This window comes from Cuculus canorus, chromosome 26, assembly GCF_017976375.1.
Source record: "Cuculus canorus isolate bCucCan1 chromosome 26, bCucCan1.pri, whole genome shotgun sequence".
Classification (NCBI taxonomy): Eukaryota; Metazoa; Chordata; class Aves; order Cuculiformes; family Cuculidae; genus Cuculus; species Cuculus canorus.
Window position 1 is genome coordinate 256,123 of NC_071426.1, and position 15,955 is coordinate 272,077.

The 15,955-nt window shown below is 46.0% G+C and overlaps 1 protein-coding gene across 1 annotated transcript in view; it reads right to left on the reverse strand.

Annotated features, from left to right (window-relative positions):
- The window catches only part of XPO7 (exportin 7), a 48,127-nt gene that overhangs the window by 20,769 nt on the left and 11,403 nt on the right, over window positions 1-15,955 (reverse strand). The window contains exons 2-9 of the mRNA XM_054088863.1: window positions 13,173-13,319; window positions 11,644-11,737; window positions 10,701-10,867; window positions 7,782-7,874; window positions 4,533-4,637; window positions 2,508-2,673; window positions 1,904-1,977; window positions 93-212 (exon numbers count right to left, since the gene is read on the reverse strand). Of these exons, the coding sequence (XP_053944838.1) occupies window positions 93-212; window positions 1,904-1,977; window positions 2,508-2,673; window positions 4,533-4,637; window positions 7,782-7,874; window positions 10,701-10,867; window positions 11,644-11,737; window positions 13,173-13,319 (966 nt within the window). The remainder of the gene's footprint in view (window positions 1-92; window positions 213-1,903; window positions 1,978-2,507; window positions 2,674-4,532; window positions 4,638-7,781; window positions 7,875-10,700; window positions 10,868-11,643; window positions 11,738-13,172; window positions 13,320-15,955) is intronic.

The window sequence follows — 15,955 nt, forward strand, 5'->3', positions numbered from 1 at the left end:
GCTATAAAAAGTCTGTCCTCATCTTTCCTGGAGCCCCTTTCAGCACTGGAAGCTGCTCTAAATACTCCAGTGACTGCATCCAAATGCCTCACCTGTGGGTTTTCCAGTATTCGTTTAACTCCATCCACAAGATGAGATAAAAACTTCGCTCTTTCTGCGTTGTTGAAGAGGGATCTACGCACAGAGGCTATCTGCACTAAGCAGGATAACACCTACAAGGGGCAAGGAGAACAGAGAGGAAGAGATCAGGACAATGAAATGAACAGCACATTTCCTTTTCATGACACAAGAAATCATTTAAGCCTGGTGCTCCTTTGCTCCTTCATCTCCACAAGCTGGTGTAGTCTCAGTGAAAAACAAATTACAGCAGAGATAAATACCTCCATCTCCACTCTTGCAGCTGAAATCAGTTCCCCTCATCCCACACCTGCCCTCCCTGATCAAGAGCCCCTCCCCAGCTTTCCTGGAGGCCATTTTCAGCACTGGAAGCTGCTCTAAGGTCTCCCTGGAGCTTTCTCTGAACAACCTCAACTCTCTCAGCCTGTCCTGGCACAGGAGGTGCTCCAGCCCTCAGATAGTCTACGTGGCCTCCTCTGGACTCGCTCCAACAGCTCCATGTCCTTCCTGTGCCGAGGACTCCAGAACTGGACACAGGCTCCAGGTGGGGTTTCACCAGAGCGAAGCAGAGGGGCAGAATCTCCTCCCTCCCTGCTGGTCCCACTGCTCTGGATGCAGCCCAGGACATGGTTGGCTTCCTGGCCACGTCACCCAAAGAAACATCCCAACAGCCAAAAGTTGGTTCCAAACTCTGCTCCCCAAAAACTATGGAATTCCTGCAGATGAGGAACACAGATCACATGGGACTGAAAATGCATCAGGACTAGCAGGGAAAGCTGGTAAACTTAACCCAGACTTGGAAAAGCACTGCAGAAAATAGAGACAAGCAAAGAAACAATTAAATTGCTCTCAACTCAAACCTCTGAAACTGAAATGTAGAATAAATTCCATGGGTGCAGCTTAGTAATAAGCTTGTGAGGAGGGTTTGAGGAGCAGCAGCAGTCAGTGATGGCCAGTACCCTGCAATCCTTACCCAGAGGCAAAGCCCCGCTCCCCCTGATCAGCCTAAGGACAACCTGCTCAGCTGCTAAGCCTCTTGTTCCTGCTGGTTCTTACATTTACTGATCAAAGAAGCAGGACAATTAAAGGCATAATTGCTACTGATTCTATTCAGGAACAATAAAAGCGTCTCACGCTGTTAAAATATCTCATGAATATTTGAGGCTCTAAATTCAGAATCAGCAAGTAATGAACAGTGCTGAGAGCCACAGCGGGAAAACTACTCCTGAAGGACCCTTCCCTCCCTCGCCAAAGGGTGCGTTTTCATTGTAGCATTAATGATTAAATATATTTATCCAACAGATAAATGCCTGGCAGGCAAATTTTTTCCAAGAAGGAATAATCCAACTTTTGGTTGGGTTGTGCCACTGGCCCTTCCATCCTACTGGGACACGGCCTAGTTCTGAAGGGTGGAAGGAGGAGTTGCATTATGTGGATGTGCTCCCAGACTCTGCTGCGTGCTCACAGAATGGTTTGGGGATCAAGTGAGCAATACAGTGGAAATAACAGAAGTTACACTCCTCAAAAAGGGCTTAGAGGAAGAGCCAGCAGGCTCTGAGCTACACAGACAAAGAAGTAGGCTGAACTTGAGCAAACAAGCTTATCAAATCCCAATCCTGCAGATGGATCGGAACTATCGGCAGCACCGGACCAGCCTCCCCTCTGCTGCTTCAGCACAAAGCAAAGGCAGGTCGATGGCATTTTTACCTACAGTGAGTTTCCAGGATGAACCCTACAAACACTTTCTGTTAGTGAAATCCATAAGGAATATGAACACTGAACTTACCAGAGGAGAAAACGAAGGAGGGATGGAATGGTAGAGATCAAAAAACAATTGAAGCGTTGAAGAATCCAAGAATGCTGAAACAGAACAGAGTATTTTACTGAGAACGCCATTCTGTAGGACTAACGCGTATCTTATCAACAATGGCACGTGTACTCATCACACAGCAGTACACTACGAGATCTCCAAAGGCTTTTACATCTTTACACAATTGCCTTTCCCAGAAACAGAGTAAACCTCCTCGTACTGGGTACCAAGACAGAGTTAGAGGACACTAATCTAAGGACACAATCCGTGAAGCTGCCTGTAAAACAGCTGATGGGAGCAGCAAGGGTGCTGAGAACAGGGGAAGAGTTATTTCTTATTGACATTTTACTGAAAAACCAGTTTACTGTTCCTTGGCAGGTGTGAGACTGAAAGGGTAGAGGAGTGTTTTTATAGCTCGAGAGAGCCAACCCAAACTGTAATCACATCAAGGAAAGGCTGGATTTTACATCTGGGATCAGAAGCAAATGTTTATTTGTTAGGTACAGCGAGGGCTTCAGCGAGTCACCCCTGCTTTCAGCTGGTATCCTGCGACTCAAGCCTCTTCCTCTGGCAGGATTACCTGATCTCCAACTGGTTGGGATCTGCACAGTGCAAAGATCATCTGAGGACTCGTCTGTCGATGTGCCAATGAAATCAAAGTTCAGGCAATTATGGGTCAGCTTGAGGAGCTGCATGAGTAGCCCGTGCTGGCTTTCATCGTTCAGATTCAGGTTCTTCCCAGAAGCCTATAAAATACATCAGATTACTGAAGTAGAAAGTTAAAAAAAAAACCAAGGCAACAGCTGAATTTGAGGCAGTAATTCAGCTTTGAACAGGATGTGGCAATCTAGGGATCGCAAGCCACAAGCACCAACCCCAGCTCTCATGTACAGCATGTGTATCGACATGCTTTGTTCTCTCACAAGACGGATAAACACACAGTGTTTGCTTCCCGCTCGGCTTGCCCTGCACAGGAGAAATGCCAGCCTGCAATTATCCTGTGAGATTCAGGAGATAAGGAAGTTCTTATTAAGGTTAAACACAAGAATGCATTTTTTGCCTGACAAGCTCTTCGCAGCAGGGAATCCTGTTGCTCCACCTCACCCTCATTTCCATAAGAGTGCGGACGATCTGCATAAACCCTGCTGCAGTTACAATGCTGCTGTGGGCAGGGAAAACAGGGTAACACAACGAGCTGGATGGATAAGGAACGCTAGGTCATTTCCCTGCAGAGCAGCACTCGGCATCTGTACCCAGAGACAGGCCAGCCCGTCTGTCCTCTGTATCATCGCTCTGTATTTTAAACAAAACCAACTTCTCCAGCTTAAGTCTACTGCAAATAAAATGTTGCACCATGCCGACACTGCCAGCAGTGGCTGGAATGTATTCCTCGCTCTCTCCACAAAGACTTATTCTTCTGGGTCTGCCTTAATGAACCCTGTTTTACAGACAGGGATATAGAGGTGATCATTGGTTTTTCACAGCCCAATCCTCCCCACTCAAAAAGATCACCGGGGAACCTTCTGCTTTATACACAGAAGCTTGGAAGAACTGCTATTAGACAAAAAGAAAAGAGACAAAAATGGGTACTAGGTGTTTAATCATAGGAAAACAAGAACGTTGTAACAGAAAACATCCCAAGAAACAAAACCAAGATGATTCAGAGTTACGGTGGAAAACCAGAGACTTTCTATTGGGACAAGTAGGGTCTTTCTAGTCTCTATGTCCCCATGGTCAGTGTGGGAAGCAGCACAGAGTTGCGTCCAGGACAAGAGGAATCACGGAATGGTTTGTGTTGGAAGGGACCTCAAAGCCCATCCAGATCCACCCCCTGCCATGGGCAGGGACACCTCCCACTGGATCAGGGGCTCCAAGCCCCATCCAACCTGGCCTTGAACACCACCAAGGATGGGGCAGCCACCACTGCTGTGGGCAACCTGGGCCAGGGCCTCTCCACCCTCACAGCAAAACCCTTCTCCCTAAGATCTCATCTCAATTTCCCATCTTGCAGCTTCAAGCCATCCCCCTTGCCCTGTCCCTGCTCTCCCTGATCCAGAGCCCCTCCTCAGCTTTTCTGGAGTCCCTTTCAGTGCTGGAAGCTGCTCTAAGGTCTCCCTGGAGCCTTCTCTTCTCCAGGCTGAGCAACTCCAACTCTCTCAACCTTCCTCATATGGGAGGTGTTTATCGTGTGCTAAAACACCAAGGGCAATCTTTGATCTACTAAACACATCTTCAGCAGCTTTTTTCTCACCATCTGGGTTTTAAACTGAAATTAAAAGAAGAGACAAGGACTTATTTTCCAGGAAACCTCTCTGCCAACACTGTATATCGAAGACATTTAAAACGTAAACCAAACACTTCATCTCTTTCCTGATGATTTAAGCCAGGGAAGTTCCACCCAAGCCTCATGGTCCAGGCATGTAAATTCATTCAAAACTGTTGAAAAGAATTATATTTCTCTATTTGCGTCATATTCTTTTTTTTTCCCCCTTCCTGAAAAACAAGTCCAGGAGAAAGCCTTCAGAGCAAGAGCAAGTTCCATCACAGGGAACATCAGCCCAAAGTCTGTTGCCTCGAGAGAGATGCCAAATGACGCTTTCCTTACCTGTTTCAGTAAATTGCATGATAGTGTGAAAATATCAAATAAAGACGAATCTCGGAAGGATGAGGCTATTTTCCTGTGCTTCGTCAGTGGATGAGTAGTATCCGCCTGAGCAGAGAGAAAACCAGTGCTTAGAGCTGATGGGCAGAGGCAAAACCAGACCAGCAGAACCCATAGGAACCCTGTTAAGTGCTGGGACATTGAGGTTTCCCTCCCCGGAGCGATGCCTGGCTAATCCTGGGGGATGCGCTGCCCCTGCAGAGACAGACTAAATCCGATTGCTGAACGATGACAGGACTTTCCATCTACAATACTTACAATGCAGCTATACTGCACCCCTGCCAGAAAGCAGGTTTGGGTTTACTCCTCAGTTCCTTTAAATCTCTTCCAAAGAAGGACCACCAGCAGCATTTAGCGGCACTTAAGTCAGTTTAGAAACCTGAATGCTGCTTTCCAAAGTGCTCCGAACTCCTAGGAGTTAAATCCTACCTGAACCCACTGGGCAGACACATAGCCAACTACTACCAATTCTAATTCCCCTCTTGAACCTGTACAGATGAGAAAAAAACTGGAAGGAAAGTTAAGCAGTGACAGCCAGATTGGACTCTGCTGTAGCTGTTATAAACTCAAGCTTTCACTGTATCAGAATAAGCTGAGGTATGATCTAAGAGGCAAATACACACATATCCCTTCCACTGAATCATAAATACCAGGCTGGAAGGGACTTCAAGGATCATCTGGTCCAAGCTTTCTTGACAAAATTATACTTTACGTAATTTATACGGAATAACAGAGTCTCCAAGTGATTCAACCAACGCATCCTCACATGGGCTAGTGCAGACAAACAGCAGCACAACTTATGTCACTTCCCAGACCCCGGAGGGGAGAAAAGTGAAGTGCTGCTTCACTTTGCCACTTATTTGTGCACAGCCTGGCAATATCCTGCTTGACTGGGATGAGTTATTTGGCGGGCAGTCTGTTATCACAGCACAACGGAGCAAGAACACTTACAGCTCTGTGCAGAGGCACAAAGCTCCAACCTCCACTTCTTTCTGCTTCTGTTAACTATGTCCTCATCTCATGCAGCTCTGCAGGAACAAGCCCAGCTCTAACCTCACTAACATACCAGCCTTCAAAATGACCCACGGAGGGTATTACAGGTGAGAAAGAGAAGCCCTGCATCACCTGGTAGTTGTTGGCAGATCAGAACTGGACCTAATTCCCAAATGCTCTAACAATTGAATCATTGCTCCTCAGCTCATGCAATTAAGAGTCCAGGGTCTGAAGCAAACGAGCATCGTTTATTCTCTCCATGGTTATTACAAATCTGATGGATTTCTGGGCTTGTGGTGAAGGAATATTTCCTTTTCTTCACATGGCTTAAATCAGTGAACTCCTACAACACAGTGGAGACTCTGTACCTCCAGGCAAGTTTGTGCAGCGTTTACGGGATGAAAGCTGACACTTCCAAATACTAGCACCTCATTTTATTTGTACTGTGAGCTTTGGAACAAAAGCTTTTATAAACAGGGATGGAGAAAGTTCAGCTCTCAAGCGATGTGTTTGGGAGTTTGGTTATCAAAGCCTGATGAGAAGCCCTGTATGGAGTTTTTTGAGGTTTTTTTTTTTGCTGTGTACACATACACGACCCTGCTCTGAGGTGTGGATACAGTGGCAGATTTATTAGTTTGCAAGTCACAGCAGTTTTACATTTTCCAGGATGAGTCACTGATTCCAGCTCTGTGCAACTGCTGGCACAGTTAGGAAAGAGTAGTAAACTGTGGCAGATTTAATATCCAAGATACAAGGAAGAGATTTTTGATCAAAGTCATTAATTTAATTGCTTATTTTAGTATCAACCTGTAGACAAGCAACAAGTCTCTCTGCTGACCATTCTCTTGCAAGCAGAAGGTGCAGCCCTGTACAAAGATGCTGACAGACGCATCCTCAGTTTTAGAGATAAACAGAGTTTCTTTCATCCTTGATGCAAGGAAGTGAAGGAGCTGCTCTCTGCAAAGACGAGGTTAGGATAGCACAAAAGTCTAGGCAAGGAAATGGTTATCTGTAACAAGACATGGCTTAAGAGTTCAGAGGAGGGATATGCGTTAGGATTTACTCATCAGGCCAGGCTTGAAGAACAAAAGTGAATTTGGGGTCTGAAATGGATGCAGGAGCCACTCAGGTTACAGCGCAGGGCTCGGGAAGTTCAGAGGCGCTGAACTTCATGAAGTTCAGCAGAAGAAATTGGTGCTTTGCCCTTGTCAGAACAAAGCCTTCTCCTCCATTTCCAGTTCTGAAAATAATTTGTAACCATCCTTCAACTCCCATTCAATCTGTTCCTGGATTAGTCAACAGACCAGCAAAAACGAAAGGTTAGTTTCCTCAGTAAGATATTTGATTCCTGATGGATCAGGAAAGCAATATAAGCTTAGCACCAAGTGAAACTGCTTGTTCCAGCCCTCAGCATCAATAGTGAGAGGCAGCAAAATGTTAGGGGGCTCAACAAACCCCCAAACTAACTGATGTGGCATGGCAGAGCAGCAGAGACTCTGCGTGCCCAGTCTTTATCAGGACTCAGCCCTGATAAACAAGAAAAATTTGAGAACTGCCTGCTGGGAACTCTGTGAAATTCGGTACTGAATGAAAAGGATGCTTTAAAAGTGTGCACCATTTGGTAAATCACTGAGTGGTTTGGGTTGGAAGGGACCTTAAAGAATGTACAATTCCAACCCCCTGCCATAAACTCGGACTTTTCAACTTGATCAGGTTGTTCAAAGCCTCATCCAAGCTGGCCTTGAACATCGCCAGCGATGGGGCATCCATGACATCCTCTTTGTTTCACCTCCTTAGTCAATATGAGGGGGCCATGTTCTATTTGCCTCCTGGCACAAGGATGCTGTGAGCTGGAACAAGGCACAGGGGGCAACATGAGTAGGTGCTAGGGATGTCCTCGCATTGAGGGTTTTATCCTCATGAGATTGGTTGCTTAGCCTTTCCTTTTTCACCTTAGATTACATAAAAAAAATGAAAGGAGATGGAAGATGCCAGTGAAACAAAACAGTTCCTCAGGACAGGAGTTTTCAGCATCTCATCAACACCAAGTGACTGCGTAAACATAAAAAACCCACACATAAAGCCAAACACCCAGCACACAGCACCCCCTCTCCACCCAAAACACCTAACAAAAGCCTCAATCAAAGCACAGACACACGGCAGGACACAACAATATGAATGAGAAAATTGGACACTTACTTCACTGAGGAAGGCTGTAGCACTTACTTGATTAATTTCATTAGTTAGTTGGGACAGGATTGTCACTCCTATGATGCAGTGCTCTACACTATCCTGAGGAGGAAAGGGGGACGGGAAAGCCGTTAGCATGACAGGAGGTTTTCATTAAGCTTCATCATCATTCGGCTTGGAAGACTTCTAGACTTGTCTATCCAGCAATGCTTTGTCTTTGTATTGTGACTGGAAAAAGGCCATGAGCAACACCAAGGAGAGAATTTAAACCATGCTTCTAAAGTAGTTGGTTGTTGGTGCCAAGGGCTCTAAAGGGTTCAAAGACGTGAAGTAACAAAACCAGGCACCTTTTATTTAATAGTTTAGTCAACATTTTTTTGAGTTATCATAGAATGATTGGGTTGGAAGGTACCATAAAGCCCACCCAGTCCATGCCCTGCCATGGGCAGGAACACCTCCCACTGGATCAGGGGCTCCAAGCCCCATCTGACCTGGCCTTCAGCACCTCCACGTATGGGGCAGCCACCACTGCTCTGGGCAACCTGGGCCAGGGCCCCCCCACCCTCACAGCAAAACATTTCCTCCTAAGATCTCATCTCAATCTCCCCTCTTTTGGCGTAAAACTATTCCTCCTTGTCCCATCCCTGAACTCTCTGATCAAGAGCCCCTCCCCAGTTTTCCTGGAGCCTCTTTCAGTACTGGAAGCTGCTCTAAGGTCTCCATGGAGCCTTCTCTTCTCCAGGCTGAACAATCCCAACTCTCTCAGCCTGTTATGCCCTAACTTTGAGAAGATTTCTTTAGATTTGTTTTGTTTTAAATCAGTTTGTTGAATTTCAGCAGAGGCTGTGGTAAAACAGGTGGGAATTTCTGCAACACTAGGACGAGTATTAAAGTTGCCAGATGAAAACTCTGGGAGATAAAACTCCCCCCTTGGCTCCTTTTTAAACCACAGACCTTGAAGAGCAAGAGGAGCAGCTGACCACATTTTTCCACGCCCTAGGCCCCTCCTGCCAAGGACAGGCGATCTCCCAGTGAAGGGAGCCCATTCTCTGCAGCCCGCTCAGCTTCTGGCGAGTCCAACAAGGGGCCGATTGTGAACTGAGTCTGTTACAGACACCTCTTCGCTCGAAACGGTAATCCATTTATCAAACGATTGAAGGGAAACAACCTGCATTGTTCCTTTGCCCCAGTTTCTGTCCTGTAACCGAGAAATGATGCCTGCTTTCCTAGCTCCACCTTGTCTGCACAAGCTGCCCTAAGCTCCGGCTTCCAAGACTGAACTCGTCTGCAACAGGGAAATTCAAGCATATTTTAAGTTCAAGACCCCTACCGCTTCTTTGTTGGAGCCATCTCTTGACAACAGGCTCCATATTTATTGAATATCTGGGCAGAAGCCACTGGAAAAGCTTGATGAATCCATGTGTTTGGAAAAAAAAAGTGCAGTCTCATGTACACTCGAGCAGCCAGGACAGGTAACTTGAGTAAACGGGAACAGACCAACTCCAACTGAGCCCAGCAAGGAGATATTCACACCATTTAATTAGGTTCCTTATTAAAAAAAGCACATATTCTCCATGTCACGAGCTGGGAGAGCGAGGAATCCAGCTATGACAATTTCATCTGCAAACTACTGGAGACAAGTTACCAGCCCAGAAAGGAACATGATCTTTAAATTACTGAACACCTTCCAGACTCTACCTCATTGCAGACATCTGTAATTGTCTAAAATCATAGTAGTTAGGCTATTTTCTGAATGTCCCCGCTCTACCGCTCCAGAATTAAAGCCTTGAACACATTACATCTCCTCTTCCTCACTGGGAAGCATTTCTGGTCATTTTGATCTCTTGTGCTGCCTTCAAGTTTTGATTTTGGGACAAATTTCAGAGCAAATCAATCAGCATTCACAGTGTTACAGGATTTACTGATGTCTCCAGGAAGAAGTTCCAGTTTGGAGACATGCTGCTGACGTCACCTTCTCCCTGTGCAGCCTTTCGGGTTGGGAATGAAATCCTGTGCGGTGTGACAGCATACAGGTTTGTGAAACAAAAGGGCAGGACTTCTAAAGAAAGCTGTGAACAATAACATTTGTGTAATGCACCAGTTTTAAGCTATATTTTGTTATGATAACTCAGCTAAATATCAACCATGACTTCCATCACCCCCCTGCGAATGAAAGCCAGTCAAGCATGGCATGTATTTCCCTTGTAGGCACTAAGCCCAAGATTACATTCTGCACTAATCTGCATGATGTAGTTATGCGTGAGAGCTTGAAAGAAGAATTGTGCAACAATTGTGCCCCTCTCACTTCTGGAAGCTGCTCTAAGGTCTCCCCAGAGCCTTCTCTTCTCCAGGCTGAACAACCTCAATTCTCAGCCTGTCCTCATACGGGAGGTGCTCCAGCCCTTGGATCATCTCTGTGGCCTCCTCTGGCCTCACTCCAACAGCTCCACGTCCTTCCTGTGCTGAGGACTCCAGATCTGGACGCAGAGCTTCAGGTGGGGTCTCACTAGAGTGAAGGAGAGGAGCAGAATCCCCTTCCCTCTCCCTGCTGGTCCCACTGCTTTGGATGCAGCCCAGGACACTCTTTGGGTTTCTGAGCTGCAAGCACACATTGCCGGCTCATGTTAAGCTTCAACACCCCAAGTCCTTCTCTTCAGGGCTGCTCCAAATCCATTTCAGGCTCAGCCTGTGTTTGTGCTGGGACTGCCCCGACCCAAGTGTGGGACCTGGCACTTGGCCTTGTTGAATTCCAAGAGGTTCATGCAGACCCACCTCACAAGCCTGTTCAGGTCTCCATTGCCATTGCTATTCAATCATCAAATGCACAGATGAAAGACCAGATAGGACAATAAGGTACAAAGCAACAACTGAAAATGCATGGACTATCAAGTCTCACAAGGTGTGCATTCATCTTACAAAACATCTGACCTGTAAAAACCTTGTGACATCCGTGATCACGTTCCTGAAGACATATTCATCCTTCTGACAGTCAAACCAGCCCAACTTTGTGATCCTGGCATATAACTGGATTAGTGCCTGTGTGACAAACGTTGCCAACTTTGGCCTGGTGGCAAGGTAGTTGAGCACATAGTTCCCTGAAAGAGAGACAAGAGGTGCATCTGTAGGCAAAAATGCGGCAGATTGAGCTGAGATGGTCACAAAAGCATCATGTGAAAGCTTTTTGAAGACAGAAACAGCACAGCAGCGGATTGGGTACAAACGCTGACCTTTTACTTGTGCCTTTTACAGTCTACAACCACGGAAATGGGTCAGAGACGGGTAAGAGCTCCTTCCCAAAAGCCTAACCTGTTTTGTATCATCAGATTAAGTCTAATGTGCCATAAGAACACATAAATAACAAGAAAAGTTGAAAATAGCTCAAGATCTTTCATCAGGGATGGTCACTTAACACATCATTGGTTAAAAACAGATGCAGAATGAATGGCAGTCAGAGTCCTTCCTCAGAGGAAAGGAAGGATCAGCCCTTCTCCAGATAAGAGCGCTGTAACAGAGTGACTGCTCCCTTAGGAAGGGTTATAACTGATATTTCAGGATTTTCCGTTTTGAAGAGGCAGCCACCACACATATTTTATACCCTAAAAGGAACTTATCAAACCTGAACGCCTTATTCACAAGACCACAGAACTGTCACTCCTTTCCATCTGGAATAACACGGTGTATTTAGCCATGAACTCTGTTAACCAATGATACAGGAGATGCCATCCAAGAGAAATGCTTCTTAGCCTTTTAAGCATACTATACCTTCAGATGCCCAAGCTATAAAGCACAGGAGCTCGCAGAAACCCTCTCACTTGCGAATGAATGCCCATAAGATAACATTAATTTGGTTAGCAAAATGAAATCTACTTACGAATATCTATTCGTTGTTCCAACGGTAAAGGGTTGTTTGTGCGTGATACAAGTTTCGTAAGGCATGTAGCTGCCAGTAACTGGGAGTAGGAAGACTGTAAAGAATGAGAAAAACCCACAAACAGAAGTTTACAAGAAGATCAAGCAGCAATGCTGGATTTTAAGCTAATTTATCTTTGGAAATCTGAGTTTAAAGCATTAATTTAATGGGTAAGTCTAAATACATAGCATTTATTCTATGTTTGCATAGACACTAAATTAAACCAAACACTTGAATAAAGCATTTAAGAAAGAAAGAAAAAGCTTCTAAAGAGCAGAAGACAATAGAACCACCACTGAAGGCAGAGGTAAAACTGCAAGCCCAGTCAACATGTATGCCATTACCTTAAAGGCCATGCCTGAAAAGACACTCCATGCTCTAAGCTACCTGAGGATGTTGCTATAAATTTAAACGGCACTTACGACTTCCACTTGATTTATAAATACAAGTTAAATGTAATCACTTACAGAAGGGCATGCAGCCCGCTGAACTGTGATCGGATCCAGGGACACACATGATGGCATTCAACCACCGAAAACCCCCGGCTGCCCCTGATCCCATCAGTTACAGCCAGGGAAATGCCAAGCATTTTGCATGCTAATTTCTGTAATAGGTAGCACTGTAGAAAGCTCAGTATCCAAGCTGCAGGAAATCTCTTTATTCCACCATTCCTATTGTTTTAAAGCAAGTCAGATCCCAGACTGAACCAAAAAAAAACCACAATCCTCATCCAGTCAATGGATGACAGAAAATGAAACTGGCCTTAAGGAACCTTCCTTTAAAAACAATATTATTTATCTGCACATAAACCAGTTGCTCATTCCCATCGGAAGAGCTTCAAATCCCGTTTAGATATGAAAGGAGGATGCGCGTTCTGCCAGAAGTCAATTTGTGCAAAGACAAGTGGCAAAGCCATTTTCGTGCCGATAGAAAGTAAAAATCAAACGGCCACTTCAAAAGAAGAAAGCTGAAGGAGTCAGGCTGGATTTACTGCTGGCATATTCGACATCCATTCGTTAACACTAATTCTAAAGCACATGATCTAATTTTCCCTGTTTTAAACTGCTGGATCATTAACACAACACTATAGCAGGGGCAATTTTCCAAGGAGACATTCCAGAAGAAACACTGCTGGATTTATCCCCGTCACCATTTTCTTCTCAAAGCCCACAGAGAGGGCAGTGGTTCCCACAGTCCATGAAATACCACTGCTACAAGGATGTTTTCCACTTAAAGCCTGACGTGTCTGGGTTGCAGCCTGCGAGGAATGCAGCGCGGCTCGCAAGACACAAGAACCGACAGCCGTTCGTACAGCACCATTCACCACCAGAGCCAAAGCTTTTTTTGGCACAGCCTGCCCACAAATTGAGACACATGAGAGTGCACTGGGTATATAATGTCAACACTGCATACCAAACCTTGGGGCCATTTCCCTTATCAGCACTCAAAATACCCCGATCCGTGTTGGACAATTGTATTGTTTTACGTACACTCCCCCTTTCCAGAAGCAGCTGGCACTTGCTCAGGCAGTCGGGGCTGTTGGTGAACTCAACCAAGGCTTTCTCTGCCTGCAGTCGTGTCGCGGTGTCCGTGGTCTCATACAGCTGCTTGCACAGGTTCTCTAGCTGGGCTAGGCTCTGGAATAGAAGGAAATAAATCCATTAGGAATGTTTTACAGGTTAATTACGCAGCAGTTTGACCCAGGTGATATGTATGCACATGCATGTTCTGGTTGGAGCTAAAGCAGACTCTATTTCTCCCTTTAGCTCAGCCTCTCTGAGTAACTCCATTTCCTGGCAGTTCACCACATGTGTTTCGGTGTTTCTCCCCAGCAGTGCTCGCACAGGGCACTGGAATGCAGAAAGGCCTCTGCTTGTCCTTATTCCTATGGAAACCAAAGCCATCCTGGAGATGGTGGAGCCGTGAGGGAAAGGGGAGGAAAAGGGTAGCACCTGCAGGAGAGGTGACCCCAACCCGACCAGAGGATTCCGTCCCGTACGTGTCACACTCAGGATAAAACTGAGGGATCACGAGGGTCAGACCCTCAGAAAGGAGACGTCCAGGGAGGACCTTGTCTGTCTTTATGCCTTCATCCTGGATCCAGTTCCTGAGTCCAGCCCGGGACCTTTCCCTGCGCCTGCACTGCAGCCTCAGTGGTGACGCAGTCATTGCGGGGGGGAGCAATTCCATATATTTAGATATATCTAATTATTTCCTTATTAACAGTATTTTCATTATTATGATTATTATTTCATTAAAGCTGTTTAAGTTGCTGTTTCCAGCCCACAAGTCTTCTTCTGTCATTTCCCTTTCCCTGGGCAATGAGGGAAGGGAAATGGGACAAAACTGCTCACGTTTGGCTGCCGATGGAGCTAGACTGGGGCTGAACCGAGATGCTGTACAGACATGGATAACTCCTGTTTGCGCAGAGGAAGGAAAACGCTCACATACAGTTTGTTCTTCCATTAACCTACTGAATTACCTGTTCAGGAATTCCATAGCTGCCTCTCACGCCCAAAGGATTCTGTTGCCTCCCTACTTTTACCTTTTTGACCTGAACTTGAGCACCCACTCCTAGAGTTGTCGCTTGCCTGGCCTGAATGCCCTGCACTGTGTGGCTGATGGGCTCTGGGAACCCTCTCCCAGTTCATGCCATAACAGCGATGATCCCAACCCACTTTAGTTCCAACCAGAATAGCGGTTTAAATAGCAAAAAACCTTCTCACTCCTAGTTTTACTGTTGTACTGTGTCATGTTACCCACAAACTTTGCTTATATTCCCTCTGTATGGCACCAGAACAGATGCCAGCATCCCAGGATGCTGGAAGGATCTCACGTTAAATCTTCCACACTGCACACGCCAATACCAACAGCAGAATGGAGGAAATGATGAACGGGATGGATGCCTTAGAACGGCGCCTGCGTGAAGGCGTTCAAAGGGAAATAAAACCACTAGGCAAATTCTGTGTGCTCAAACAACTGGAAAGTATTACCCATAAACTGCGATGCAGGCAGATGGTTTCCCCCCATGAAATCTTAGGTGTCCTGGTTAAAAAGCGGCTTCGCAGATGGACACGGCTCTTCCCTTAGGTAGATTAATGCTGGATTAATAAGCAAGTATTTCCAAATGCTTTAGGTTCAGCATTCCAGGGGTAAAATCATTATAAGCAGATCATAACTATTAGGTTTTGACTTCTGTGTTTGTAAGGATGACAGCATCAGTTGCTTCATTTATTTTTGAAGAAGAGATTGTTATACAAGAGCCAAGTTCCTGACAGGGCGAGCTGGTGGATTCATCACATCAGCACCCAGCTGAACACTTTCTGATACATGAGTGCAGTGATTAGAACTGCAGGGATGGAACTGGATGATGTTTAACATCCCTTCCAACCCAAACCATTCCACGAGTCTAATTTAAGAAGCTACCATGACCATTCGGTCCTCATCGATGGATCGAATCCTTGGGAAGGGGCTCCACCACTCTGGTGGGACAGCGATGAACAGCAGCCCATGGTCCCACCCTAAACCGATGAACACTGATCCAAGAGCACAGTTTAATGTTGGCAAAAAGGATCTATTTTTGGAGTCTCACACCACCCTGCATTAAATCTTCCGGAAGTTCAAGAATGGCGTTTCCCTACAATCTGTGTACTTCCCACCCCTGAGAAACACTCATTCTCTGTGATGGTTTGGGACTCCGTGGCAATAACCGCGGTCCCTTTTGTGCAACATTCGCTGTGACAAAACATCCTTGTTTGTGCACAGTGCGCGATTCGTGCCAGCCTTCCCACAGATCACAGTTCATTAACTCCATTGGAGCCACGGGAAAGGCAGGACCTCCAGGACTCAACAACTGCACTGACCGCATCGCTCATCTGCTGCCCAAGATATATGGCACACGAAGTCACCGATACCTGCCCCATTAATGGCACTGCTGTGAGGAAAGCACAGCTTTCCTAGGAAAAATTAATCCCACACATGGAAAAGCGAGTCCAAATTATCCAGGATCGTGAATCCAGCAACTCAATGAAATTACAAGTGCACCCTGTTCACGTTAGATGAAGCCAACCGTCCACACCAGGGTTTAGACATGTTTTTGATATCCTGTCTCTACTGTGCAGTGCCAGTCAACCTGAGTGTCCTCGCCCAGGCAATTCCCAAGTTAAAGTTCAGACGATACTTCTTCCTCACAGCATCCTCAGATACGGAGCTGGGGGGGGCTGTGGGATGGGAGGAAGGAGAAGCCCAAAGCCCGTGACGGCCACTTAGAGGG